This window comes from Podarcis cretensis (assembly GCF_951804945.1).
Source record: "Podarcis cretensis genome assembly, chromosome: 5".
In the NCBI taxonomy this organism is placed as follows: Eukaryota; Metazoa; Chordata; class Lepidosauria; order Squamata; family Lacertidae; genus Podarcis; species Podarcis cretensis.
This window is the reverse complement of record NC_137174.1, coordinates 50,427,074-50,454,901: the sequence shown is the minus strand read 5'-3', so window position 1 is coordinate 50,454,901 and position 27,828 is coordinate 50,427,074. Positions and strand designations below refer to the sequence as shown.

The 27,828-nt window shown below is 41.8% G+C and overlaps 1 protein-coding gene across 4 annotated transcripts in view; it reads right to left on the bottom strand.

Annotated features, from left to right (window-relative positions):
• LOC307216462 (uncharacterized protein) overlaps positions 1-27,828 on the bottom strand; it is a 96,510-nt gene that overhangs the window by 65,361 nt on the left and 3,321 nt on the right. For 2 of the 4 annotated variants that reach the window (XM_079976792.1, XM_079976793.1), the window contains exons 1-2: positions 9,556-9,590; positions 9,327-9,444 (exon numbers count right to left, since the gene is read on the bottom strand). In XM_079976792.1, coding sequence (XP_079832918.1) covers positions 9,327-9,444; positions 9,556-9,563 — 126 coding nt within the window. In that variant the 5' untranslated portion in view covers positions 9,564-9,590. Of the gene's footprint in view, positions 1-9,326; positions 9,445-9,555; positions 9,591-22,090; positions 22,250-27,828 lie in introns of those variants that run through there. The other 2 variants (XR_013839087.1, XR_013839088.1) reach the window with 2 other exon arrangements.

Here is a 27,828-nt window from a genome sequence, read left to right as displayed (position 1 = left end):
GCGGCATACATTGACTAGGCTGTCAAATTGCAATGATGGGGTGCCTTTACAAACACAGATGACCTGACACTCAAAATGTCTTTGAATTAAAAGCCAGGGAAGGATTAAAAGCCAATGCTGATGGCATTTGCTGTGTTTGAAGGAAGATTTTGAAAGTGCATATTTTCCCTGTGAAGCTTATGAGTGGCAGTCAGCCAAAGTCAGTAGCACTGCCATTATATTAAAGTCTATATATCCAGCGCTGGCCTGTGTTAAATGTACCATCTAGTCACCCGCTGCATTCTGCCTGATGTTCTGTATGGCTTGTCAGTATTAATTGCAAGGTTCCTGGGTCAGGGATCACCCATCCTGCATACTGTCAATACATACTGCAGCCAGCACAAAGTGCTAAATCCGAAGATGACAGCTGGCAGAAAACATGAGCAAATTAAAAAGCTGCTTTGCCAGTCCTGCAAGTTCCAAAGAAAAGGAGCAGCCCCCTTAACAAGGGTCAGCACTAGCTGTTCTCCTGTTGTTTTTGCCTCTCAAAACACCAGGGCTTGGCGGGTTTATTCTTTGCTATTTCCTTTGCTCTGCAACAAGCTGGGGTATGGGTGGGTGGGTGAGCAAAGAAGCACAGTGATGAACAGGTGCCCTGTGGGTGAAGTGGAAGGAAATGAATCATTTGGCATTTTCTTCTGATCATATTAGCACATTTAATTGAGCCATTGGAATCCAAAGTGTGTCTAGAAAAATTGGTCAACCAACCCAGACATCGGAAAAAGACAGATGGAAAATGGGTAGCCTGATAGCATCACAAACTGTGTCTGATTGAAACTATCTTTACTGTGTTAGCTGAACCTACAAATAATATGACATGATTTCATTCCCCCCTTTCCCCAATACTATGTGCCACTGTACCTGTATCTTTCAGAAACAGACCTTTGGGAGACAGTGTTAGCAAAACATCACGTTGAGATTATGTTGTTTGCAGATGACACAGCCTTGACTCTGCCGTCTGAGGAAGCTCTACAGAGACTCACCAACCATTTTGCACAAGCCTGCAGGGAGTTCGGCCTTACCATCAGCTTGACAAAAACCAACATCCTGGGTCAGAATGTCATCAGCACTCCACACACCAGCATTAGTGATCACATGCTTGAGGTGGTAGATAATTTTATTCTGCTTGGGCTGCACCATAACCAGCAACCTTTCCATCAATGCTGAGCTGGACAAGTGTATTGTCAAGGCAGCTACATCAATAGCTCACCTCTTCAAAAAGATATAGGAGAATGTGGTGCTAATGACCAATACCAAGATGAAGGTCTACCAGGCTTGCATGTTGAGCATGCTGTTTTATGGAAGCGAGTCATGGATAACTAATACCTGCCAGGAGCAACATCTCAATGCTTTCCATATGTATTGCATCAGGAAGATTTTGGGCATCACATGGCAGGACAAAGTCTCAAACAAAGATGTGCTCTCGCAATTCCACATTCCCAGCATGCTTGTACTTCTCTCTCAGCAACATCTACACTGACTTGGTCATGTACACAGAATGGAAGATAGAAGGATCACCAAGGAAGTGCTCTCTGGCTGCAGTCATCAAGCCATTTGGCAAACCAACTCTGTATTACAAAGAGGTCAGCAAATGTGATTATGAAAGCTGGAAACGTGGAAATCCCTTGCAGACAACCACAGCATCTGGAGGAAATCAGTCAGCAGTGACCAGAGGAGGAATGATCACTGGGATGAGCACAGAAAGAAGAAACATCATAGAACACCTGCATCAGCACAACTGGATGCCTTCATCTGCCCCTCATGCAACAAAATATGTCTCTCCTGTATTGCTCTCTACAGCCACAGAAGCTGTAACTCAGAAGCTGGTTTGATTTCACCCCCAAAGGTTCACTCCTCCATTGTTTCCCAAGACAGATGGATGCCAACAATGTTGTGATCTGAATGTTCTGAGGGTCACATCAAATGAATTTATTTAGCATTTCTTCTCACATGTTACACTGAACACTGACTCTACACATCTACAAATGTGTATAAAAGAATGTACACTTACTGATTGGTACAGCCCAGCTAATGAATACAGGTACAAAAGTCTGTATACCTATTGAATGTTACATGTGAAAAACTGCACATGTGCACAGCTCAACTATTTGTGTGTGCTTATTGAAGTGTGTCGGAACACCTCTTATAAGACAAATGCTTCAGCAAAAACAGAATAGAAAACCAAAATAGAAAAGCATAAGGCAAAAAGGCTTGTACAAGGATGTTTAGTACAATTCAACATGAGAACTGAGTGGACTTTGTTCGGCACACAATAATGATACTGGTCAAACATATTGGGCCAAGAGTTTCATCATTTTGAACCACAGAGAGAGCCTGTAGAGCTTATTTTGGTAACTGCCATTTTGTTTTCCTCAGAATGTCTCAATGTGCTCCAGGTTTGCTTCCACAAGACGTAAGTATCAGGCAGTGGCCTCCTAAAAAACTTTGCTAGTCATGACACAAATGATGTAGTTTAACACTAGACTGCAAACTACATCATTTGTGTTGGTCATGCCATCTTTCCAAGGCCTTGATATCTTTCTTAGTAAGTAGATGTCTTCAGTTCTTTTCTGGATCTGCATAGTAGAGACATTTACAGGCTTCTGTAGTTTGCAGAGCAATATATCATGAACGCTGAATAGTTTTTCTCACCACTACCCTACATATCAATACTCCTGTTCATACTGCATAAAGCACTGAGTCAGTTGGAGAAGGTATTCTGTGCAATTCTCTTTGAAATTAATACAAAAGGTGCCAGGTCCCATCTGCATGCCATTCTCATTCAGTTCAATGAGATTTGTGCAGGAAAAATTCCCAGTAGATCATATCCCAAATCACCAGGGAGACCTCTTCATTTAATAGCCATGTTCTTAGTGCCTCCCTCAGAAGAACAAGAGAGACAAGCCAGCAGGAGTTGTCTTATTAAGCATTATTGCCAAAGGGAATTCTTCATAGTATAAGCAAACAAGATGTATTCACCAATCTGCAATAGCCCATAGTGCCAGGGGTACTGCAATGGCACAAAGCCATGTCACATTTATCCAGTATGCTCCAGTGAACCTTGCTCTTGGCCATCATGCTGATTCCAATTTCCTAAATGGATGAAGGCTCCAAGAGGCTCCATTTCAACTACTTGGGCTGCCTTTTCAGTCTCATAACAGTAAGTGTAGAGGTAGATGCCAGGACCACTGAGATTTGCATATTTAAACCTCCCCTCTTGAAAGCTTCTGGGACCTTGAAAGGAAAACACCAACTACACAAGTTGTCTTGCTCAGTCAAGGAAGCTCCATCATGAAGCTTTTGAGTCAACCTCTAGGGGCAGGAAACTTCAGAGTCTTTTCTATTTTTTCCATGTTGTGCTGACCCTTGTTCTGAGATACCTGTCTGGGGTGGCCAAAGACTTTTTTTGGACTTGAGATGGGAAATACAGATGGTGCTGGAGAAAAAGTTTAATACATAAGCAAGAGTAGAGACATCAGTCTATGTTGTGGAAGACCTAACACAGGGATGAGGAACCTAAGGCCCTCCAGATTTTGCTAGATTACAACTTCCATTGTCCCTGACCACTGGCCGTGTTGGTTGGAGCTGATGGGCACTGGAGTCCAGCAACATCTGAAAGGCCACAGCTTCCCCACTCCTGATTTACAGAAACAACAAGCTTAATGACAGGCCTGGCAATGCAATCTGTTCAGTCTATCCAAAATATCAGCTTTAATGGATGTGGAAAATATGAGGGTCAAACAGGCTGGATATCCACATGCTGCAGAACCTGTGGTAGAATGGACTGTACCACTTCAGACAGCAGGTGAGGGAATCACAGCTTCTCTGTTTAAAAATAATTCATGCAAGTAGAAAACAAGCAGAGCAAGAAGAAAGCTCACCTAAAACTTTTCTTTCAGAAGTTTTTCCTCCCTACCTGTAGCAAGTGGAGCATTTGAGTCTGAAAAGTAAGGGCTGAGCTGGCCAGCCCATGAGGCCAGGTGAGGTGGCTGCCTCAGTCAGCACACCCAAAGGGCAGCACACCCATTTCGCCACCCAGCTTTGCTGCTGGACGGGGGGGACGGGACATTTCCCCCTGCCACCTGGCACTGTAGCAGGGCTTTGAATTGGCTTTTCCAGAAGGAAAGAGCCAATGAAAACCCCCACTGGTGGGTGGGTGAGGGAGATTCAGAAAGTATGCTCTTCCCACCCAGCAAGGGAGAGGCCTTACGGAGTTTGTGCTGCCCTCACAGGGGTGGCAGCAGGGCATTTCGCCTCAGGTGCCAAAATGCCTCATGCTGCCCCTTAGGATTGTACCCATCATACGTGTGTAGCTACTGCCTGAAAGTCCTTTGCCATTTGAACCCAGTAAGCTCATCAAATAGCTTCCACCTTACCCTGCAAACTGAGATGCCTTGTATCTTAGTGTTTTTGCACCACTGGGCTAGGTGGTCGTTCATCCTTGGTGGGAAACACAAGTGCAAGGCATCAGTTGCACAAGTACAGATGCCCTACACATTGCAAGGATGCTGAAATAAAGCTATTTTGTCTTTCTTGGCAATTGCCCATCCTTTAATCAATACTACCAAGCCTCAGCTCTCCCCACTCCCACCTTGCCTTATCTGCCAGATTTCCCTTTAGCTAGTTATAACTGATCTAGCATTTTTTTTTAATTTTCTCTGTGCTATGCTCTTTCTCTGATTTTTAAGTTCCCCATTGGCCTTAATCAAGCTTATGTTGAGCCTGGCAGTCTTGGCAAGTTTGCTCAGCTTTAATGAAAGGTGAATTTTCTCCCCAGGCAGGTTTGCCTGTGTTCTTCCTAGCTCAAATTCAGACTTTTCACTATTGCAATATTGAAAGAACATATACACAGACTTTCCATCTTGGTCCAATAGCAAGGACAACATATTGCCCTCTTTTAGCTCTCAGTTCAGTCTGTTTAATTATACCAAAGCCTTGCTGTATCATTTTTTACAATCTCCTATACAAGGCCAAATGAGCCACTGCAAGCTGCAACCAGGATTTCCAAAGTGCTTGCCTCATATGATGACACCTATGGAGGCAAATCTCCACCAGAAACATAATTTTCAGGATGATTTTCATTACTGCTCCAAGCTTAGTGGATTCTAGTAGTTATGATAGAAGAAGCACTCCCATTACAGGGACCCTAGAGATGAAAATCCATTGTACTCAGCAAGGAATCAGAGAATAAATGCCAGGCATACTTTAAACTAGTGACTAGAGTAAGTTTGTTTTTAAATAGATTTAGACATAATTGTAGTGGATAAATCTATCAATGATTTCAGCTATCATAATGTTACAGAGGTTGCACGCTACCCCCAGTCTCTGCTGAGCGATAGCAAGATTCCAGGGGGTTCTAGAAGATCACCAAGGGTTATGTTTCCATTGGGAAAGGCACAGTGGAGACTACTGTTTTTAAGAAATATGGTCCATTGTACACATATTTACATCTGGGTCTACTTTGGAGAGAGTTCACAGCATTATATCTCAAGAGGAGCTTCTTCCCTCAGCAGTGCAGCACTGGATTACCAAGGCATCCTGACTGTCATCTCTGGGCCTCTGCGCCCCAGCCTGCCAATGTGGTTTTGGCCGTCACAGCAGCTCATGGAGTCCTGCCCACTTCCTTTCTTTTCCCCAATAACCCCTGCTCCCAGCAACTCCTCCTCATCTGTCTGCTTGCTCCCCGCTTAACCCAGACCTCTGATTTTCAAACGAATACATTTTTCCTGTGTGACATCATGCCTCCTGCAGTGGCAGATCTTGGCAATATGACACCCTGTGTGAGGCCAAAATTTGATGACTTCCCCCCAGCTCAAAGTCGGGTTAGGGAGGTGCTAGGCTTTGGTATGAGGCTCTGGCAGGATCCCAGAGCCCTCCTGACTCCTTCCCAAAGCTGGGCAAGCACTTACTAGGCTTTGGGAAGCAGGCAGGACATCACACCCTTGGCTCCTGTGCCCTGTGTGGGAGAACTAGTCATGCTATCCTATATCTGCCTCTGCCTCCTGTAACCTCCCAACTCTGTTAATTACTCAGAGCTCAAACAAGAGAGTCAATGACTGTCCATTGTCTTGTAATTACACCTTCGTGGCCCTTCTCCCCAAGCGATTTCCTGGTTTAGCCTGCATTTTTAATTTAATGTCTGGCATCTTTCCTTCAACACTACAAATATTATATAAATTCTACCATTTATTAATTTCTAACATTCACTGACTCTAGCAGTTATTGGTGCCCTTGTACCCCCAAACTCTGTAACAATAACTAAGAATGGAACATCCCTGTTTCAGAAGCAGTATTTTAACTTTAAATTTGTTTAACAGTGCAGTTGTTTTACACAACAATTGCACAAAACAAAATGCCCCATAATGAGGAAAAGGCACAATTACATGTAATACCTAGAAACATACTAAAAATAACAAAAGGGCTATAAAATGAGAAATAACTAGTTATGTATTAAAAGATTAAGTATAATTATTATGGATTTTGGTATGTCATTAACGATAAAGGAAGATGAGTCTATATCAGTTTCTGAATAACAGATCAAACAAGAGATGGTTATGCTTATGTGTTCACAGGGGAATATGGCTGTATTCTGGAGAAAGTTTTGGACGTAGATGGTTTGTCGCAATGATGCAGGAGACAATTAAAAACTCTACATGCATCCTCTCAGTTGCTGTGAATCATTCTCCTTTGATTATTTATTGGCAGCAGAAAGAAGAACTTAATAACAACTTATCCCCCATTTTTCCTTCCCTGTGTACAAACAGTTGTTGTCATCTTCCTTATCTTTTGCTTGCTACTCCAGCTCTCCTTAATCTGGTGCTCTCCAGGTATTTTTAGACTACGAATCCCATCATCCCTGACCACAATGGCCATGCAGGTTGGGGCTGATGGAAGTTGGAGTTCAAAACATCTGGAGAGCACCAGCTTGGCAAAGGCTGTGCTACTCTGACCTGCTGCTCAGTTGACACACAGAAATTTACCTCCCATTCCACTTCTTCCCATTATTTGCTCCCCTTTTTCTTCAGCTACCCTCCTCCTTATCTGACTGAAAACAGAAGACTGGATTTTTAATAAATCTGCAGAGGCCGAAGACCATAGCAACGAGGACATAATTACATTATTAGAAGCCTCCTTTCTCCATGATACTTTTATATCCTCAAGGATATCTGTTTTTCTGAACTATGAGATTTAGTGCAAAATTTAATGACAATTCTTCTGCTTCATTTCTGTTATTTATTGTTATTGTTATAGATAATGAAATCTAGTAAGAAACTAGCAGCCATTCTAATTCTGAGAAAGAGAGCTAGCTTTAGCTTTAAGCTACCCAAGTAGATTGGGAGTTGATGCTTTTCTACACACACACAGAGAGAGAGAGGGGGAGAGAGAGAGAGAGAGAGAGAGAGAGAGAGCGCTTCATTCTCTGGCATCAATACTTCATGTGGCCATGCATCCTGGGCCACTTCTCTAATATAGCACCACCTTGTAGACCATCTTTTCCCCTGCCCCCAAAGACACCACAGCTGGTGACACTTCTCAGCTGAACACGCACACACAGGAGAAGTTTTGGACAGCTGTTGCATCCTTTAGATTGCACCAGAATCCACCATCCAACATGTCATCATCCAATGTGGTGCCTTTACTCTGTTCCACTTTGAATAGCTGCCAACTTTTCCAAGAATTGGTTCCCTATAGTTATAGGCCTGTGTATGGTGAAAGGCAAGATCTAAAAAGCAATGGTGAGAAAGAAAACTTGGCAAATTAAGAGTGGAGGTTAAATGTTAAGATCAAGTTAAGCTTTACACCATAGGTGCTAAATCAGTGTTCTCCACCCCATATCAATAGCTGCAGTTTTAAGATAATAAACTGAAGGGAAAGAAGCCACAGGTATTAATAAATGCTAATAAGGTGAAGCAGAAAGAGATTCATGTTGTTTGTAATCACATCATACGGTGGAGATGGCTTTCAAAGGTCATATACAGGCCACAGAAAAACAAGTCCCTCCATTCTATTATTTCTAATTACCCAAATTGGGAAGTGATGGCAATAGTTTCCATTAGGATTTGATATGCATGCAACCAATTATATAAGCCCTATGAGTCTATCAGCATAAACAGATTTCTTAGAGTCACGTCATAAAATTGTAACACTTGTAGAAAAACACAACATTCACTGAGCTAGCAAAGCATCCCACTGAACTTAAACAGAGATGGAGTCTTGGGGCTTACATAATGCCCTGCATGTGTATCCCGGTTGCCTGGTTATTCAAACTGGTGGAATTACTAGGAATGGATTTGCTTTGTACAGTTAACACAAAAGCTGTAAATCAGTAGCACTGGAGGAAATGCATAACGGTGAAGCACCCACCCACCAGTCCTCCACAGAGCTTTCTGTGCCATCCAGGTGACAATGCACTATGAGCAGAGAGCAGGTGCACAGCAGAAGAGTTTTCACTGGGCAAGTATATTGGAATCATTGGTGCAAAACAAAACAAAACTTACATGGGCCAGTGATGAAATGAGTTCTTAGCATCTTTCCCAAGTATCTGTTTTATAGACTCACTGGGGAAGTCACACCAGTGAATCTATAAACAGCTCTCAAAGGAGGGTTATATTTGTAGTGTGAACTGCCCTGAGACCCCTGGGTATAGGGCAGTTAATTAATTAATTAATTAATTAATTAATGTAGATGTTCCGTTATGTTACCAATACATGCTGATGAGCATGCTGCTGCGAGGGAGCAGGTGGCACTGTGGTCTAAACCCAACTTCTTGGGTTTACCTAAATTATCATCCCTACTGCCATTCTTTGGCTCTGGTTGATTGTTTCTGAATTTTTTATTGGAAGAGATAGAGATGCTTCTCATCTTAGCAGGGATGACTTTGACTAGGTGACCTATTTGTCTTCTCAGTCTGCTGCACAGATGATGGACAACTTTAAGGCCCCTGCTCTCCCCCCAGGTCTTCAACTATTATATCATCTGAATGGAAAAGAAGAGAAGGCTAGCAAGTATAACTGTTTTATAGGGATTTTCCTATTTACCCTGAACATATCCTTGGAAATCGACATTACCTTCATGTTTTCCTTGGTGTTTCTCCCTCCTGCCATCTTCCTCCAGATCAGGATGGCAGGAGGTCTGCAGAGCTTACAGGGAAACAAAGAACCACATGGGATATGTTTATTTTCTGAACCTTCAAATAGGCCTCAGACAGTTACAGAGAGACCTTTCCTAAGAATCCTTAGGGACTAATATTATTCTGAAAGCAACATCTATATGCTGAAGGGGCTTACCTTTTGTGTCTTCTCAAAGAGGGGTGTTGAGGGGGAGGTTGTGGGCGAGGTCTCTGGGAGAGGAGAAATCTTAGTTTTTCTCCCCAGACGGGAAAAGACTTTTCTCAGTCTGGAAAGCCTAGAAAAGAAAGAGAAATGGGGCTCACAGTTAGTATTCCCTAACTCCTCTATGCTCAATATGAATTCGCTATCATCGCAGAATTCATATGCTGAGAGAAATCCTACTTACATGCCCATCTCCTTTCTTTCACACAGACAAAATGATCCCACTATAGGAGATCACTAGGCCTTTTAGCACTCTGGTAACCAATAAGCCAGCAGAGGGAAGTGTCACAATGAACCCGATGAACCCTTGGCCCTGAGAAAATGAGAAGCCACAAGCACTGCTCCTCTTAAGTGATGCTACTAAGTTTTCTCATACGGCTTTTCTTCCATGTTCCACTTTTTGTAAATATGCAAAAATTTTCCTATTCCTTTGGATTCCAGCTGCAGTTGTTCCTTCATCTACTGAGCACTAGCTATGTCCTATACCTGTCTAATACCCTCCAACATTTCTCCCATGAAAATAGGAATTTCTTATTCCATTATGATGATGATGATTTTCGGCCATTTCCAACTTATACAAAAACATCATTAAACATTACCAAAAAACCTCCCTTCCCAATGAAAAAAAGGAATGTCCTAAGGAAAAGCAGGTCATTCCAGGGTCAAATCAGAAACTGGGATGGCTTCTGTAAATCTGGAACTGTCCCTTGAAAATTGGGACACTTGGCGGGTCTGCTGAGGTGACCAGATGGGAGACCACCAGGGAACCCATGATATGGTGCTTAGAATTATACAGACAAAAAGAACTATGTAAATAAACACACACACGAAAGAAAGAAAGAAAGAAAGAAAGAAAGAAAGAAAGTTGGTGGTTTAAATCTACGTGATAGGATGAGCTTCTGTTGCTCTGTCCCAGCTTCTGCCAACCTAGCAGTTCGAAAGCATACCAGTGCAAGTAGATAAATAGGTACCACTGTGGTGGGAAGGTAAACAGCATTTCCATGCGCTCTGGCACTTGTTATGGTGTTCCGTGCACCAGAAGCAGTTTAATCATGCTGGCCACATGACCCAGAAAGTTGTCTGAGGACAAACACCGGCTCCCTTAGCCTTAAGTGAGATGAGCGCCTAACCCCAAGGTCAGTCCAGGGGTCCTTTACCTTTTTAACTTACATGCTGATGAATAACAGCAAAAAGAAAAACAGAAAAGGAAGGCTTCAGACATCATGAAGGCTGATATTAAGTACTTCAGGGCAACAGCCACTGATTCAATTGGATTAGAAGTCTGCCTGCAATCAGCAATGCCAGGCTTTGTGCTTAAATCCCTTACTGTAATTGCTTCATGCTCTTTCCCAGTCATTTTTCAAATGAACATACATACAGAATCTGACGGACACAAAAAGACAGCGTCATCTTATCCACTTTTGTGCAGGTGCAAGAACAGGCCCCAGTTTCCATGTATCATATTTATATTCAAAGTTTATGGCTGCAGGAGAATCTTAAAGCTGAAGAGAAATATGTTATCTCTGTTCCAAGTGGCAGAGAAACAATTAAAGTATTTAAAAATGCTATATAGTCTGTCAACTGTGCTCCGTTTTGTAGAAAGCCATAAGAATTAAATTAGGACCAGTTTAATAAAGATAAGAAATTAATTGAACTTTTTAGAAGATGGTGGGGGGATTTCCCCCACTAGATGAAAGCATCCTTTTTATCATGGACAATAACAGGGTATAGATGAGAAGGAATTACAGTACCGTAAGAAGAAAGAACTTCACATCTCTGTAAAGGAAAGTATATTTCTTTCAGGACCAAGTAGTTAAAAAATTGGCTTGGACTCTTTCAATATAATCCTATGCATGTCCACTCAAAATTAGCCTCACCCCTGAGTTCTATAGGCTAACTCCCAGGTGTGTACAGGATGCCTTAACCTGAGAGACTCAAGAAGTAATTTATAGAGGGGTAGAGGGGCTTGGCTGCAGATAAGGGGTTGGAAACTTTTTCTGACCCAGGAGGCTAGTACCTTATCTCCTCACCCCTGAAAGGCTCAGTTAGACAGATGGATGAACTGCTCACCTGTCAATCACCTGACATCATAGTGACATCAGGTGATATTGTGCTTTGAAATCCCAACTAATGGGACCTCAAAGTGCAGCGCAGCACAGGGCAGTTTGCAATTGCGCTTTCAAGCAGCTTATGCTGCTAAAGACCACCTCTGGAGTGTTTAAAAGCAGAACAATTCTTTCATTAGAGTAGTTTATAAGAATTAAATATTTTGTACTTTTCTATATTCCACAAGAAATACTTTGTGAGGGAACAAGTAATGTGTTTGACAAAACAGGTGGCTGTATGAATAAGTGAACTGGAAGGGCTAAGGGCTGGGGACGCAGCTCCAGATCTGATCTCCATAGCCCAAAAAATATCTCAGTAGCCCTGTGGTAAGATACTTTGACACAACTCACCAGCTCCTGGTTTGAGCCACTCCTCCGCCATCCTTCTCTTCCAAGAGATAGGTGACTCATTATTTGTATATCTGGGTGTTCATAACTGGTTCACAATTACCAATATGCAGTGAAAAATACAACCTAGATCAGCTCCATGGCATTACACAATGGCCACAAGATTCTGCCATCAAGCGTTTAATAAAGAATGAACTTTACAAGCAGATCTAAATAGATTTTAGGGAGGCAAGATCAAAGTCCTACCAAGATGTTATCAGAGGATTTCTGGAACATTACAAAAAATGTCCTAATAACAAGGTACTTGAGATATACCCCGAAAGAGGTTTTTTTAAAAAATAAAAACTGATGATCTTCATGCTTCCAATTCTAACTCAGGAAGGTTTCCTCGTTTCGATGATCATTGTGATAAACAGGCAAATAGCTTTTCTTTTCCATCAGAGGATAAAATGATGGAATAGCCACGGAGCACTGATAATTTATTTCCTATTTCAGAGAGAAGCTGTACTTCTCAAGGGGATATGCACACCATTTTTCAAGCTTTGAGTCAATCTTCTAAAGAAGTTGTCTGTAGATCATGATCAGATTTGTCTAGGGAGTGTATCTATCATGGCGCAATGAAAATCATTCATTTTTCAGACCTGTCAGGCAGGGTAGACACCTGTCCTTTACAGAAATGGGAAAAGTGATAGAATCCATATAGCATATGGAAGGGATGAGACTCCATTACTAACAACCTGAAAGTGTGAAAAGGGTTGGATCACAAAGGCAGAGAGGTCCAGAAAAAGAATTAGTTATGTGTATGTCTCTGTATTTAACCTGTGCTAAAACTAGTTCTCAATCTAGTGTGCCAAAGGAAATGCAAATGGCAATAGAAAGACATCTAACATATGGCATCTCTGCACCTTTCCTCGACTTGTACATTCCCTTGGGACAACATGATGGGATGTTCTGTGCAATGGAATATTCAGTCTATATCCCATTGAAATCAAAGGCAAAACTTCCAGTGACTGAATGGATCAGGCTCACATCCAAAGCCTTTTATCACAGATGTGTAAAGGAACTTGAAAAGGAATTCATCTAAAACGTATCTCTGTATGTGCTGCAATAAATAGGCAGCAGCTTGGCTAGCATGCATACTGAGTTCATATAACTGTAAATCCTTAATTAGTTGACTAAAACCAGTGGCAGGTTTTCAACCATAGCATAATTAGGCAAAATGTAATGCAAATTGTGAAGGAGCTGTACACAATAATGAATAAATGTAGGCAAGGTGTGTGTGTGTGTGTGAGAGAGAGAGAGAGAGAGAGAGAGAGAATGTAAAACACCATCAGATGAACAGTAGCTATAGCCAAGGCTCTCCCCCACCCCACCCCACCCCACCCCGTTGACAAAACTGCTTTGGTGTTACATGCTTCAACTCTGGTTGGATACAACCAATGTTTTGTCTTTCCTGGGTCATGGTCATAAGCCTCTAGTCTGGAACAAGGCTCTCATCTTATAAAAGTTGTACTAAAAGAGAAAAAGAATGACCAGTGTCAGAACTATTATTATCAAATGAAGCTGATGTAAAAGGTGGACTTCGAGATCTACCCAAAATACAGTCCATTTATACTATTTAAAATACACCTCTTTCACTTTTATGTTTATTTATTCCAATGATTGTCAGAACTGCAGTATACCAAGGTCAGGCCACTGGTCCATCAGACTCAATACAGTGGTACCTCGGGTTACATACACTTCAGGTTACAGACTCTGCTAACCCAGAAATAGTACCTCGGGTTAAGAACTTTGCTTCAAGATGAGAACAGAAATTATGCTCTGGCGGCACAGCAGCAGCAGGAGGCCCCATTAGCTAAAGTGGTGCTTCAGGTTAAGAACAGTTTCAGGTTACGAACGGACCTCCAGAACGAATTAAGTACTTAACCCGAGGTACCACTGTACTGCCTTAAACCAGGGATAGCCATCATGGCACCCTCAGGTGTTGTGGACATCAGCTCCCATCATCCCTGACCAATGCTGGCTAGGAATGATGGGCGTTGGAGTCCAGAATGTTTGGAGGGCTCCACATTCCGACAAAGGTGCACAGAACTGAATATGGGGCCTTCTGTGTGCATCTCTGTCACTCTTGCTCTGTTCTTTTTCATTTCTTAAAACTATAAACAAAGTGAACAATAGTGCATGCTACTATTTTTAATGCTCTACTCTACAGAACCTAAAAGTAACTTATAGTTCATCCAACCAATCAAATAAACCTGTCCATATACATGTTTTAAGCATTTCTCTCAGAAAAAGCCAGATAGTTATGTGTTTGAGTACTTTAACTCGTACAGCTGGTTAGTAAATCTAATTGTCTGTACAAGTGACAACTTCAACACATGGGTGTGCTCATCAGAATCTTGCCCTTGCCTGTACTGCTGTTGGGTAGTGTATCTGCATTATAAACTCACCCTGGCTGATGTCTGCAGGATGGAGAAAGTGCAAATTAGTTTGACCTAAGATCTCATAATATTCATTTTTAATCACTGCTCTCAGAAGGCTGGCACATCAGTCATGACAAGTGTTCTTCCTGGACACATGTCTTCCCAGAAATCGTAGGCACAACTACCACCCCCTTCACATTCCCATCAGGCATTGAAGCAACTTCTGACAACTTAGGAACTCTCAGCCTTGGCAACTGAAACTGATGAGTTTAATAAAAGAGCCATGTTGCTTTCCAAAGGGAAGTGTAACTTTGTACGTCAACATCTTGGCACAAAAGAGTTGTCTCTGATTGATGGGGATGTTAAGCCCAAACTTACCTTAGGGGAGAAAGAAGGGGGAGTGGGAGTAGAAGAGAAGCATTTGCTTTGAGCAGCTGGACCTGGTAAACAATATAAATTAGGACCTTTCTGGCTTTTGAGTTTTTAAATGGCGCTCAGTTATTTCCATCTGGCCCAATAACAGCACAGATGATAATGTCAGCTTAGAGATGCATTCAGGAGATGTCACATGTTCACCTCCCAACACATTTTTGGGGAGTGTGAGAAAAATATATTCCTTTTACTTTGCTCAGCTTTCCAAAGCCATCGGTAGGGCCATGTGAACTCTACAGCTCTGTGCATAAATGAAGAAAATCATGTCAATTACAGTGGAACCTCGGGTTACATATGCTTCAGGTTACATACACTTCAGGTTACAGACTCCGCTAACCCAGAAATAGTACTGTACCTCGGGTTAAGAACTTTGCTTCAGGATGAGAACAGAAATTGTGTGGTGGCGGTGCAGCGGCAGGAAGCAGCCCCATTAGCTAAAGTGGTGCTTCAAGTTAAGAACAGTTTCAGGTTAAGAACAGACCTCCAGAACAAATTAAGTTCCTAACCCGAGGTACCACTGTAGTTATATTGCTCTGATTACATAATTTAGCTTACTACTTTGTGGTCTTGGTCAAGTGTTTTGGAAGAATGAAGTTGATGGTGAATGGTGTAGAAATCTAAGGCAAAGGTGAGGAGCAACAGAAATTCCATTATTAATTATGTCAACTTCATAACAAGTCCACAAGTTCCACTGATTCCTGTGGGAACATTTCTAATCTGGGATTTTTATGATTTTTCACACCCCCTTTTTCAATGACTGGGGCAACCCAGTCAGATGGATGGGGTTTAAGTATTATTATTATTATTATTGCTTCCTGAAATGGCTGTAGCCAACCAGCAAAAGAGAGACAAGGGAAAAAAGAAAGTGGGTAAATTCCAGCTCTTTGAATATCTGAATCTGCAGAGTGCATAGTGAGGTTTGGACATAGTTCTTTACATTTGGATAAGCAAGTTTTCATTTAATGAGCGGGCAGAAAGCAGGACCTGTATGTTAAACATTGTTTTGACATTTCCGTTATATTGAAATGTGTGTAAGGTACGCAGGTTAATAAACTAGTTATATAACTTGTGTAAATTACGTAAATTATGTTAAAGAGCAGACAGCAAGAGGAATAATTCAGTATTTGTCAGAAACCAAACTGCCGTAGAACAAAAATAACACTTTCTCTGTGCACTCCTTGAGTGCTTCTGTCTGGAATGTGTCCTTGAATTGTGATGTTTCCTACTTGCATAGATGGTGGAGTGTAGATGCCTTTGACATTTATAAATAAAATAAATAAATAAATAAAGTTATTTATATCCCGCCCTCTCCGGCCAAAGCCTGACTGAAATGTGGCCTATTGTTCAAGGGTAAAAGACAAATCCATTGCTTCACTTACTTTTAGCCTCTGGTCTTACCCACTTTCCCCTCTGATCCTGCCCACCACTGACACACAGTTCCCAGGAGATTACCAATAAGTGAATGAACCCTGTGGCTGGGAAAGGTACTTTGCCCTATGCATAGATGGTAGGGTTTGGGGCAGCATGGCAGCAAGAGCTGGGTTGGGGTCACTGGGTGCACCTCTGCCCTGCCGCTCATACAGTTCAGGGGAGGAATACTCAAGCAGGGCTATACTCTTCTCACCATTTGGTTCAACGTTCTGGTCCTGTCTGAGAACAAAAATATTGAGGTATAGGAGTTTGTAAAATGCTTGGACAAGATAAATAGCTGCTGTGGATAGGGAGCTTTCTGTCACATATGGCTGGTAACGTTAATGCCTCTGGTGTTTTCTCATTGACTTTGACTTACAAAAAATTTAAAAGCTCTCTGCTGCTTTTATTAGTGGGCGGTGGTGGGTCTCCCTTCGTGACTGAGGAGGAAGTTGTGTGGCTGTGTGAACACTAGTTAAGTACACATCGGTGGCTAGGATGTGAATGATTTTGCTGTGGTTGTGCACCAAGCAGCTTCTCTGCTGTAAGCATTAGTGATGCAATTTCATAATGATCCATTCAGACAGTGTGCAAGAGCCTGAAAGAAACAGCTTGAGACAGATATTTCCCTCTGGGAAATGCCATCCGAGAATATGTTAATCTGACAAATACACAAAAGACCGTCCTCTGTTGGCGAAGCATGAAGAATCCCTCTGTATTTTGGTATTTGATCCGTCTCCCTCTTGAAAACTAGGGGGGGGGGGGCGTGATGATTGTTACCCACTAATCATAACAGATCGTAGGGAAGTTGAGAGACATCAGGGCCGCCTCATGCTGCAAATTTGATGTTGTCTACACCATCTTTGACAATGCACTTGAAATTAATCAGAGGAGAAATGTCTCATTGGATTACATTTAACCATGAACACTGATCAGTTGCATGCAATTTTAACTCCACTGTTGCATGTCCAGGACACTTTATTTAAAACATAGACGATAACGTATTACCCAATATGTAGGAGATGATTTGGCATTTTGTGAAGTCAAAGGAAACACAGCTGGATAATTGATGGCAGTATTGTAGAGCTGATATTTCCTATGGCATGTGCATACACATATAGGTATACATATAGATATAAAATATGGATAATGTGAACTGAGGGACTAATGTGCAGAGCAACTGCACCCTGTGCACATTCATCCTAATGAAGAACATTCACATGCATTGTCCATGAGGAAATTGTGTACATTTCCCAGTCAATAAACAGACTCTCAATAAACAGACTCTCCCACAGGCCATGAAGAATGCACATAACTTGACATTTTGTACGCTCTCCAGACATCATGCATAATTTCCAACAAGTTTGAGGGAATAAGCCTGTCTCAGCTGAATTTTACACATTCTCTGGACAATATGCCCACTTTCCAAGTAGCATACCCTTTGTTAATATCACTAGTTCAGAGGTGGGCAACCCATCCCTCTCCCTGCAATAGTGATTAAAATTCTCCTTTCACTCTAGTGGCCGCAGGCTCCTCCCGCTCACTACTCAACTGTTCCCTGCATTTATGCTAGGAGTAGTTTGAACTGGGTGCATAACAACCAGCCATTATGTACATACTCCATGAGGCATGGTGAATGTGCACAATGGCTGCTTGTTATGCACTCAACTTAAACTACTCCTAGCATAAACACTTTCCCCCTCTGACCTACCATGGAATCTCTGATGTAACCTGCTTGGATATTTTCACCGTACTTCATGCACTCCAGGGAAAGAGCCAAAAGCAGCTCCTTGCAGTACCACCAGCACTGCTGTAAGCAATATATGTGTCTCCATTACATGTCACAGGCACCTAGTAGATTGTTCCTGTGACATTACTGGTAATGAGCAACACATAAACACGTGTATCAGAACAATTTAAAAGGCTCCTTTCTGAGTACATGGTGAATGATGTGAGTGTCAGTGATCCCCCTGGGCATTCATGTTAAACCTTTTAATGGGGTTAATGTTTCCATTTTGAATCTTCTTGTTTGTTTTGTTAAAAATTAGTGTTTGTTTCCCTTACCCATTATTCTTCACATATGAAATTGACCAAGGATATTGCTACTATATACTTATGCATGCTGTATACTGAGGCTTTATTCACACTGCGGGTGGTGCTGTAGTGTAATCTAGTCTAATGAGCTGAGAGGGCTTCTGTGGAGAGTTTGCTTATCCTGCTCTTAGCCTGCCAACAAATCGTCGGCAGGAGTCTATGGTGAATGATTTCATGCACATAGCTGTAAAAAGCTGAGCTCAACTTTCTGCCTTATACAAGAAACACAGTGGAAGAGCATCTGTCTTGCATGTAGAAGGTCCCAGGTTCAACTCCCAGCATCTCCAGAAAGGACTGAGAGTATCTCTTGTCTTACACCTGGAGAGCTGCTGCTAGCCAGTGTGGACAGTAGTGGGCTAGATAGACAAACGGCCTGATTGTGCAAAGGCAGCTTCCTGCGGGATATCAAGTAAGCAACTAAGCATTTGCGAATGGGGATAGATGGTGGTTTGCTGACAAATAGTGAAGCAAATGAAGGGGTCTCAACCCATAGCAGTAGACTTCCTTGCTGTGGACTGGCAGGGGAAAGTCTGTGGTTTGGCACTTATCCATACAGGCCAATGATTGAAAACCACTGGAACAGAGGCGTCTGGATATGCGAAGTTCATATCACTGTGGCTTGGATCTACTATGGAATTAATATTCCAATCTGGACTGTGTTTGAACAGCTAGGATGGTTAAAATAGGTTTGGCACGTTAGGGGGATAAAGGAAGAAAGGATAGCAACAAAGACAAATTTATTTCAAAAAATGTTTCCAAGCTAATGATAATGTCTGAAATGATCTATCTTTCAAAAAGGCAATACCAGAGTATGAAACTGCCTGCCATAGAATACTTTTAGATCTCTTCTTCCTTTGTTGTGCTAGAGGCAAAGTATTTGTGATTTGGTGAATTTTTGCCATGAAAGATATAAAATGAATTAGTTTCTTTTTGCATTGAAGTGCATGGACACATCCTTTGCTCCTAAGAAGAGCTAATGCCCTCTCCCTCTCTCTAAGCATGCGTACACACACACACACACACACACACACACACACAGAGTTCCAAATGCTCCTATCCAATTAAAATCCTCTGCAGATCTGTAAAGCTATTGACAACTTGTTCCATGTCACTAAACTTGGTTGGCTGCCCTGACTCCAGAAATAAAAATGCAGTGCTTCATAAATGATCTCAGCATTAATAAGAGCCAGGAGGGATGCCTTTTAGAGGTAACCAGGGTTTTTTTTACTAGGGATGTTTCGTGCCATTGTTTTTCTTCTCTGCTAAATTGTCCTTTCTGCATCAGGCTTGAGAAAAGAGATCAATGCATGATGATGAAGAAGAAAAAGAAGAATCAATGTTATTATTTCTGATTTACGCTGCTGTATATTGCAGCAGAAATTGCCCACGGAAGAAATTGTAGATTTCTAAAGTAAAGGTGGTCAGAAATTGGTAGTTTTAATCTTATTTTACTAATTTGTGCATTAGCATTTTTACTCCCTGTGTAGAACCACAATCTTGGTTGAAAGTAATAGGTGGTTTTTTAAAAAGTGCTCATTAAAGTCAATGCCAGTCTTTTTGGTTGACCGCTCAGAAAGCACCTGCCATTTGACTAATGGCTTTAGTGCTGAAATGTGAAGGTCATATGCTGTATGAAGTCACTGGGAAATCTTGCTGGGGAGAGAGGGTAGGGAAATCCAAGGTGGGTTTTGAATATTAGATACACTTTCAAACCCCAAGCTAAATATTGCCTGCTATTGTTTGCAAAGGAACTCAGCTCATAAATAAATGGGGCTGCAACCTGAAGCCTCACCCTTCCAGCGTAACTGCTCCATTTAAAAGTTCAGGACAGAACGAAGGGCATCCTTTCCAAACCATTTGCTTTGCTCCTTGCAAGGGGCACTAGATATCTTGGTTATAATTAATTCATTAGTGCATTCACACTGGCCTCCTAACAAATCTGCAGAGAACTAGGAGGAAGTCAGTGGATAAATAAGGAGGCACTTGGGCAAACACTCAAAATTCAGTCATTTATTTTCCCCACTAGCAGCTTTTAGAGAGAGAAGGTTATGAAGGGTTTTCTCTCTGTGTGTGTGTGTATGTGTGTGTTTTAAAGCCTAATCCGTTCAGTCAGCGGTGTCGAGAGTAAAAGCTTCTTCTTCAGCTTGGTGTCGATGCTTGGTTGAGTCTTAAAGCTTCATGGTTTTTTGACACTGCATTGAATCTGAAGCTTTGATGTCTGAGGCTGCTGCCTTCACAGAGTAAATCACATTTTAAAGTTTATCAGTACAGTGAGTACTGTCTTCTCTCTCGCATACACATATACAGCCTCACCTTCCCATTGCTTTTTCTTTTTGTGAGAGCACCCAGAGATATTTTCTTGGTATTAAATGTTTCTTCCGCTTACATCTTTTTCAGTGACAGGTTGGCACTTTCCTTCCCAAAAAGTGGGATGATTTTTCTATCCTGGGTTTGAGAGGGCACAAGGGGAGGTGGAAAAAAGGCAGGAGGGGGACAGAGAATGTCTGGATAAACCAGAGTGCTTGTGTTTCCACTTGGGCCTGTCACCCTACTGTTTCCCTCTGTCTATGGCAAGGGACACAGGGCTCCTGTGATTTGCGCATTATATCCTTGTGGGATTCAGCATTTGAATAGACACTGCTGGTGGTCACAGATGGCCACTTTCAGCTGGAAAGATCTTCACAGGGGAATGTAATGATCACCTGAATACCTCCTTGTCATGGCTTCCATGGAGTAGCTATCCTGTGTGGTCATGTTTCCTAAATGCCTTGTGTTTGTAGAGTCTCTCAGTGTGAATACTCCTGTGTTATGCATATCCAATCTTCTAACAGAAAAAGTTCTTATGTAGATGACAGCACCATTGCAATTCCAAACTCCTCATTATTTGGCATTACTGTCTTTCCTTTCTTCCATCCCTGATCACCAGCTCCTACTATTTACTTCCTTTTACCAGTCCCCATGGATGGTTAAATCTGTCCATTTTGGCTCCTCTCTATTTCTCATTTCTCCAGCCAATTTATAACATTTTCACATCAGTTTCCACTTTAAAAAAAGGTCCTAATGAAAATTCATCAGCATCTTAATGTGAATTTCTCTTAATATACAAATGTTTGCAAAGCGATTTCCTATAATATAATGCATTTTTATGTTATTTTCATGAGTATATGCATTTTTATGCACAATTTGGTCCAGTATAGGCATTGTTATACATATTACTTGGCTGGAGGACTGCATTGCACACTTCAGAAGAGTACGAACTATAGCTGGGTTTCCATTAACACATTGTTTCAGAAAGTGTGAATTAGAACATAAGATGTGAACACAGGGACATAAGAAGTGCCTGTTGGATGAGGCTCATCTTTTCCATCCTGTTCTCACAGTGGTCAACTAGATGCCTGTGGGAAGCCTTAGGTAGGTTTGCATTTAAATTTGAACTTAATCAAATTTCCCCCACATCCCTACCAGCCCAACTTACCCCCCACTGGTAGCATCAACACTGTTTGGATGCTTCCATTTTTTTCAATTGGCATTATGATTTCTGTCTGGAAAACATTCCTGATTAGAGGAGCATTTCCCCCAATGATTGGGTCAAGAGAACAGGTGTTACTTTGTTTCATTGGTGTCCTTTGTCACAAATCCATTAAAAGTTTTTTGATTTTTTTAAACAATCTTTCCCCTTTGGCCTTTGAATAAATGAGACCTTTCCACTCAAGCTATCATGTTCCCTTTCAGGAAGCATACATGAATGAGTCCCTGGGTGGCAGGAACTGTATGGTGTCATGTCTTTCTCCTCATTTCCTTTTTAACAGAGCTCGTTCTTTATCAGTCAGTCTTTACAGCTGTAGGATATTCAGTCAACCCCTGCCACCTGCCATAGTTACTTCCATAAAGAATCTATTTCCCTTACCTTCAGCACCCTCTTGTTACAGCTTGACATAGTGCAGAACTCATACAAATGGGCAGGAGGAGGAACTCTTCCCCTCTTATTGCAGCATCCTCTCTCCAGATTTTGATATTCCAAGGGAGATTAGGCACATCCCATCCCTGCAATATTTATTCTCTGCAGCTTAAAATAAAAGGTTTTAAAAGGGCTACTCCTGTAAAGTTATTTTATTTTTATTACACTGTGTTCAGGGCTGTATTGTTTTAAGGGTGAGGACTATTTTATAATGTCTTTGGCAGTTTTTCCAAGTTTTAAATTATGTGGTGTTTAAACACTGTTGCAGGCTTAACTCATATATTTGCCATATGATGAGAAATGTTTTCTGAAAGGTGCAATTAAAAATGTTAAATAAATAAATATGAGAATGTTTTGCTAATCATAGAGAACTCCTTTTAGCTACCCCCCCAAAAAAGTTTCAGTTGTTTCGGAACAGGAACCCTCAAATTTAGATCCTATGTAATATCCACCATGTGAAAGTCTCTAGAAAGTCTCTAGATTGAGGTTGAATCCTGACAAGACAGAAGTACTGTTTTTGGGGGACAGGAGGCGGGCAGGTGTGGAGGATTCCCTGGTCCTGAATGGGGTAACTGTGCCCCTGAAGGACCAGGTGCGCAGCCTGGGAGTCATTTTGGACTCACAGCTGTCCATGGAGGCACAGGTCAAATCTGTGTCCAGGGCAGCTGTTTACCAGCTCTATCTGGTACGTAGGCTGAGACCCTATCTGCCTGCGGACTGTCTCGCCAGAGTGGTGCATGCTCTGGTTATCTCCCGCTTGGACTACTGCAATGCACTCTACGTGGGGCTACCTTTGAAGGTGACTCGGAAACTACAACTAATCCAGAATGCGGCAGCTAGACTGGTGACTGGGGGCGGCCGCCGAGACCATATAACACCGGTCTTGAAAGACCTACATTGGCTCCCAGTACGTTTCCGAGCACAATTCAAAGTGTTGGTGCTGACCTTTAAAGCCCTAAACGGCCTCGGTCCAGTATACCTGAAGGAGCGTCTCCACCCCCATCATTCTGCCCGGACGCTGAGGTCCAGCGCCGAGGGCCTTCTGGTGGTTCCCTCATTGCGAGAAGCAAAGCTACAGGGAACCAGGCAGAGGGCCTTCTCGGTAGTGGCGCCCGCCCTGTGGAACGCCCTTCCAGCAGATGTCTAAGCGATAAACAACTACCTGACATTCAGAAGTCATCTTAAGGCAGCCCTGTTCAGGGAAGTTTTTAACGTGTGATATTTTACTGTATTTTTGGTTTCTATGGAAGCCGCCCAGAGTGGCTGGGGAGGCCCAGCCAGATGGGCGGGGTATAAATAATAAATTAATAATAATTATTATTATTATTATTATTATTATTATTATTATTCCTGAATGGCAGTGGCTCCATAGAGGAGGCATAATAACTGAAAGCTCTAGGCAGGGATGTTGCCCTCCAAATGTTGTTTGACTCCAGATCCCAGCAGGACCAGCCAGAATTGCCAATGGGCCAGTATTGATGGGAGACGTAGTCCAACAATATCGGGGGCGAGGGCAAAAGTTCTTCACATCTGCTTTATGGAAATATTGCCACAGATTCCTAGTACTTCAGTGCTAGTGCTAGTGCTAGTGTGGAGACTCTCCTCAGAGCTGGTATGATCTCTGCGGCAAACTGCTCTCAAATATTAGACATTCTGTATCAAACCACTATCACAAGAAAAATGTGTCTCCAGATGGCAGCTATGAGATAGCATATTGAGGAAAAACACTAACCGTTCATATTCACGAGCAGGGAACTTCATTAGCAAGGACCATTTGTGGTGTGAAACTGATAACGGAATTGACAGGAACTGTTTTACTGGACAAGACCTATAATTAGGGTATTAGATTGTCTTGGTGTTTAAAAACTGTTTATTATCATGGGCTGGCAATGTATTTTGCTGACATAAAACCTGACCTAACCTTCACAGATAGTGTTCTATACAACTCATGGAAGGAACTATCATCTTGCTCACTATTTTTTACGGGAGCAGTCATCATACATTCTGAAAAATGATGTGAATCCTCCAATAAATCATATTTTCCTTGATGACATATGTCACTTTAGAGTGACAAAGGAAAGGGGGCATTTGGAACAGATAAGGGAGACACAACATGGGGATAATGGATGGCTCCCTATCTCTTAATTTTTGGTGCTTAGCACACATTGACAATGATCTCTAATGTTCAGATAATGGCATGCATTTCTCTATTGGAATTAAGGCCTAATTTGCTGTGTCTGAAAAAGCACAGCCTCAAAAGTTGGCATTCCAGGGCTGTTAAATATAGAAAAGACAACAACGGCACCAGGTTGGCTTTGGCAACTGTCTTTTTGGAGCCAACATTATCGTTACATGGGATTAGTTCTCCAATGTGTCTCACTTTGCACTTATCCACATTGAATTTCATTCGCGGTTTTGTTAAGTTGCTCCCTTTGTTTCAATTATCTTTATATAGCACTTTGCAGCCTGCTTTCGACTTACAAGCTTTGAATGACCCTGATCTACTGATCAGTTAAAGTCACCCTGCTCATCTGATTCAGTTCATTTAGCATATGGTTTTAGTTCATCTGGCTGCAATCTTTTCTGATCACTCTAATATTAGCTTTGCATCAATTCCTTGGAGAAAGAAAGAAACAAAAAACCCACTCCTTTTCATAACCTTAAAGCCACCAGAGGACTTGGACTACTGCATGCAGAGTTGCATGGACAGCTGCAACACTGAGGAGTTAAAAGTAAGCCATGTGAGGAGGACTGTTCATAGCCCCGACCCTGGGCCCTCCCATCAACATCAGCAGTGCAGTAAAAATGTTCCTATGAAGAATCAGATTTAGCGGGTGCACAGAGAGAGGAGGGGATAGAATATTCTGTTGTACTACATTCACCTTATAATTAATTAAAACAGCAGAACTACATGTTTAAAATCAGGACAACCCAGAGAACAGGAGAATAAAACATGGCAGCGCTAAATATTTAAAACTGGTGCAAAGCTGAAAATTTTCACAAAGCTAAAACAATGCAAGGCGCAGCATAATAAAGATTAAAAAGGCCTGAGACCATATATTGGCCTGATATATAAGTTTTAAAGTCAGCAACAAGTGGCCCTTCTGGGGGCAGCATTCCCCAACTCAGGGACCACTATTGAAAAGGACCTTTCTCTATCATTCACCATATTTCATTTGGGTACTGGAAAGAAGTGTCAGACAAAGATATCAAGGAACAGTAGGCAACGTGAGAACAGGGAATTCTTCTGATAGTGAAGTACAATGGTGTTGTGGTAAACTTTGAAGTATAGGAACTCATCAGGACAGCCTCCATAGCTATACCCTCAAGAGTCCAAAACTAAAGGCAAATATGTTGATCCATTATTATACTCAAACACATACACATCAAAGAGTAGCATTACATAATACAAGATCCAATTTATTAGAATCTGCATGACTGCAGTCCTAAAAAATGTTTCCCAGCTTGAAGTAAACATCATTGAAATCAATATCCTTTCTACTGACTGCATAGGTTCAGCTTGAGAAAGCCACTGAGCTTCAACAAAATATCTTCAACCAGCTGAAATGCAACCTTAAGCTTTCAGTCAGAAATGCAAAACATGCAAATAGGTGTTGCAGTTAAAATGCAAACCTGAAGTAGGAGCCCAAGAAAAGGAAAGGAAAGAAGCATCCAGCCTCTGATTTCTTCTATGTTAATCAGTCACATCCAAATTTGAATTCACTCATTCACTTGCTGGAGCAAAGAGGGTCTGTCAGTTACCATGGTTCTCAGGCAAATCACTTGCCATTGCTACTGCTCTGAAAAAAGGTCTTGGAGCTATATTCCTCTGCAACCCTCCCACCATAACACCGCTGAAGTCACAAACTGCAAAGGGCTTTAAAGGTCAAAACTAGCACTTCGAATTAGGTCCAGAGAAGGACTGGGTACCAGTGAAAAGGATAAGTCAAAATGTTTGTAACACTTGATGCCCGTTAATATATTTGCAGATATTCTGAGGTATCATTTCCACCTCAGGAACAAGCAGTGTGGAGTTCTAATTGCATCAGCCTGTGGCAAGGTGGTTGACCTGCAAAATTTACATGCTACATTCAGCCTAAGTTGCAGCAAGTGCCTACCTAGTGTCTACATTTTGAGGTGAAATGTCTAAAGTTGATCAAGCCTGCATTCAGTGTACGACACTGGCACTGCTCACTCACCCTGGGTTTACTTGCTTGACACATAACATAGGCTTACTTATTTCCACAGCCAACACACATTGAGGGAATAGTGAGAATGGGCCCTCATTATATTGGTTCAACAGAAGGGAAGTTGCTATTTCAGCAACACCAGCATTGGAGTTTTCGTTTCACAGCAGCAGCACAAGCCCTGGTACTGCAGTGTCCTAGCATGGGAACACTTATCATTAACCACATGACCTCCAGCAGCAGGAACTAACTGATGACTGGGATATTATGCATCAGGTTGCTGTCCTTCCATTATTTCCACCACATAAAAGGCCATTAAGGGATACTGAAAAGTGCCACTACCACCCCATCCCACTTCTCATTTCTCTTCATTTAAAAATTGACCATTATGACTGCTTCCTATCGCTTATCTTTTAATCAGTTGCAGATTTAGGGTTAGGGAATTTGCTTTTCAGACATAGTTCCATGCTTAGTGTAGTGCTTTAAACAGCCTTTGATGATTCACCTTATTAATGGACCTGTTATTAATTGTTCTCTAAATCTTGGCGGTAAATTGTTTTATGTAAAGAAGGTTTAGAGATTTGGGTGGGGTGGGGCAGGTTTGACTGCCTTTACTTCTTTTGTTTATTTGTTTATTGAAATTATAGATTGTATTTTTAGCATTTTTTTGTTGTAAACTGTTCAGATAATATTTATGGCCAGCTATATAATAATAAGTAGTAGTAGTAGTAGTAGTAGTAGTAGTAGTAGTATATACAACTTTTATTGATGCTATGCTCCCTACTATTTCTCTGCCTAAGAAAGCAATCTTAGTGTAAATTTACATGCTGAAGCCATGTGAACTGCAGTGTGGCAACAACATCAAATTTTTATGTATCCAGTGGAACCTCGGGTTGCGGATGTAATCCGTGACGGAGGCACGTCTGCAACCCACAACGTTTGCATCCTCTGCACAGGTGCAACTTGGCGTTTCTGCGTAGGCGTGAGCAGCGAAACCCGGAAGTAACCCGTTCCGGTACTTCCGGGTTTTCCACGGTCTGCAACCTGAAAACATGTAACCTGAAGTGTCCATAACATGAGTATGACTGTATAGGAAAAAAGAATCCATTTGTTGTAGCAGACAGCTAGCTAGTAGCTATTGAATCAGTGCAGAAGAGAGAAGGCACTCCTCACTGCTACCAAGCATTTATAAAATTCAAGAAAATATTCCAAGGAATCATCCATCAAGGCATCCAAGGCATGATCTCATAGAAGCTACATGGAGAAGTTTCAGATGACCAGTCAATAGACAAAACTGTTATGCTTAGAGAAAAATGACTGTTTAAGATCCTGAAAGATAAAAGCTAGGAAGAAATCTTAATACAAGCTAACTCAATGTGTCGTTGAGTCAGGCCAGAATGACCAGTAATAGGTTTTGGTAACCTAATCTCTCTCCCACCCCCACCCCCACCTCTGTTTTTTGCAGAAAAGCTCTTTGGTAATATGAATGCTGCTTCATCA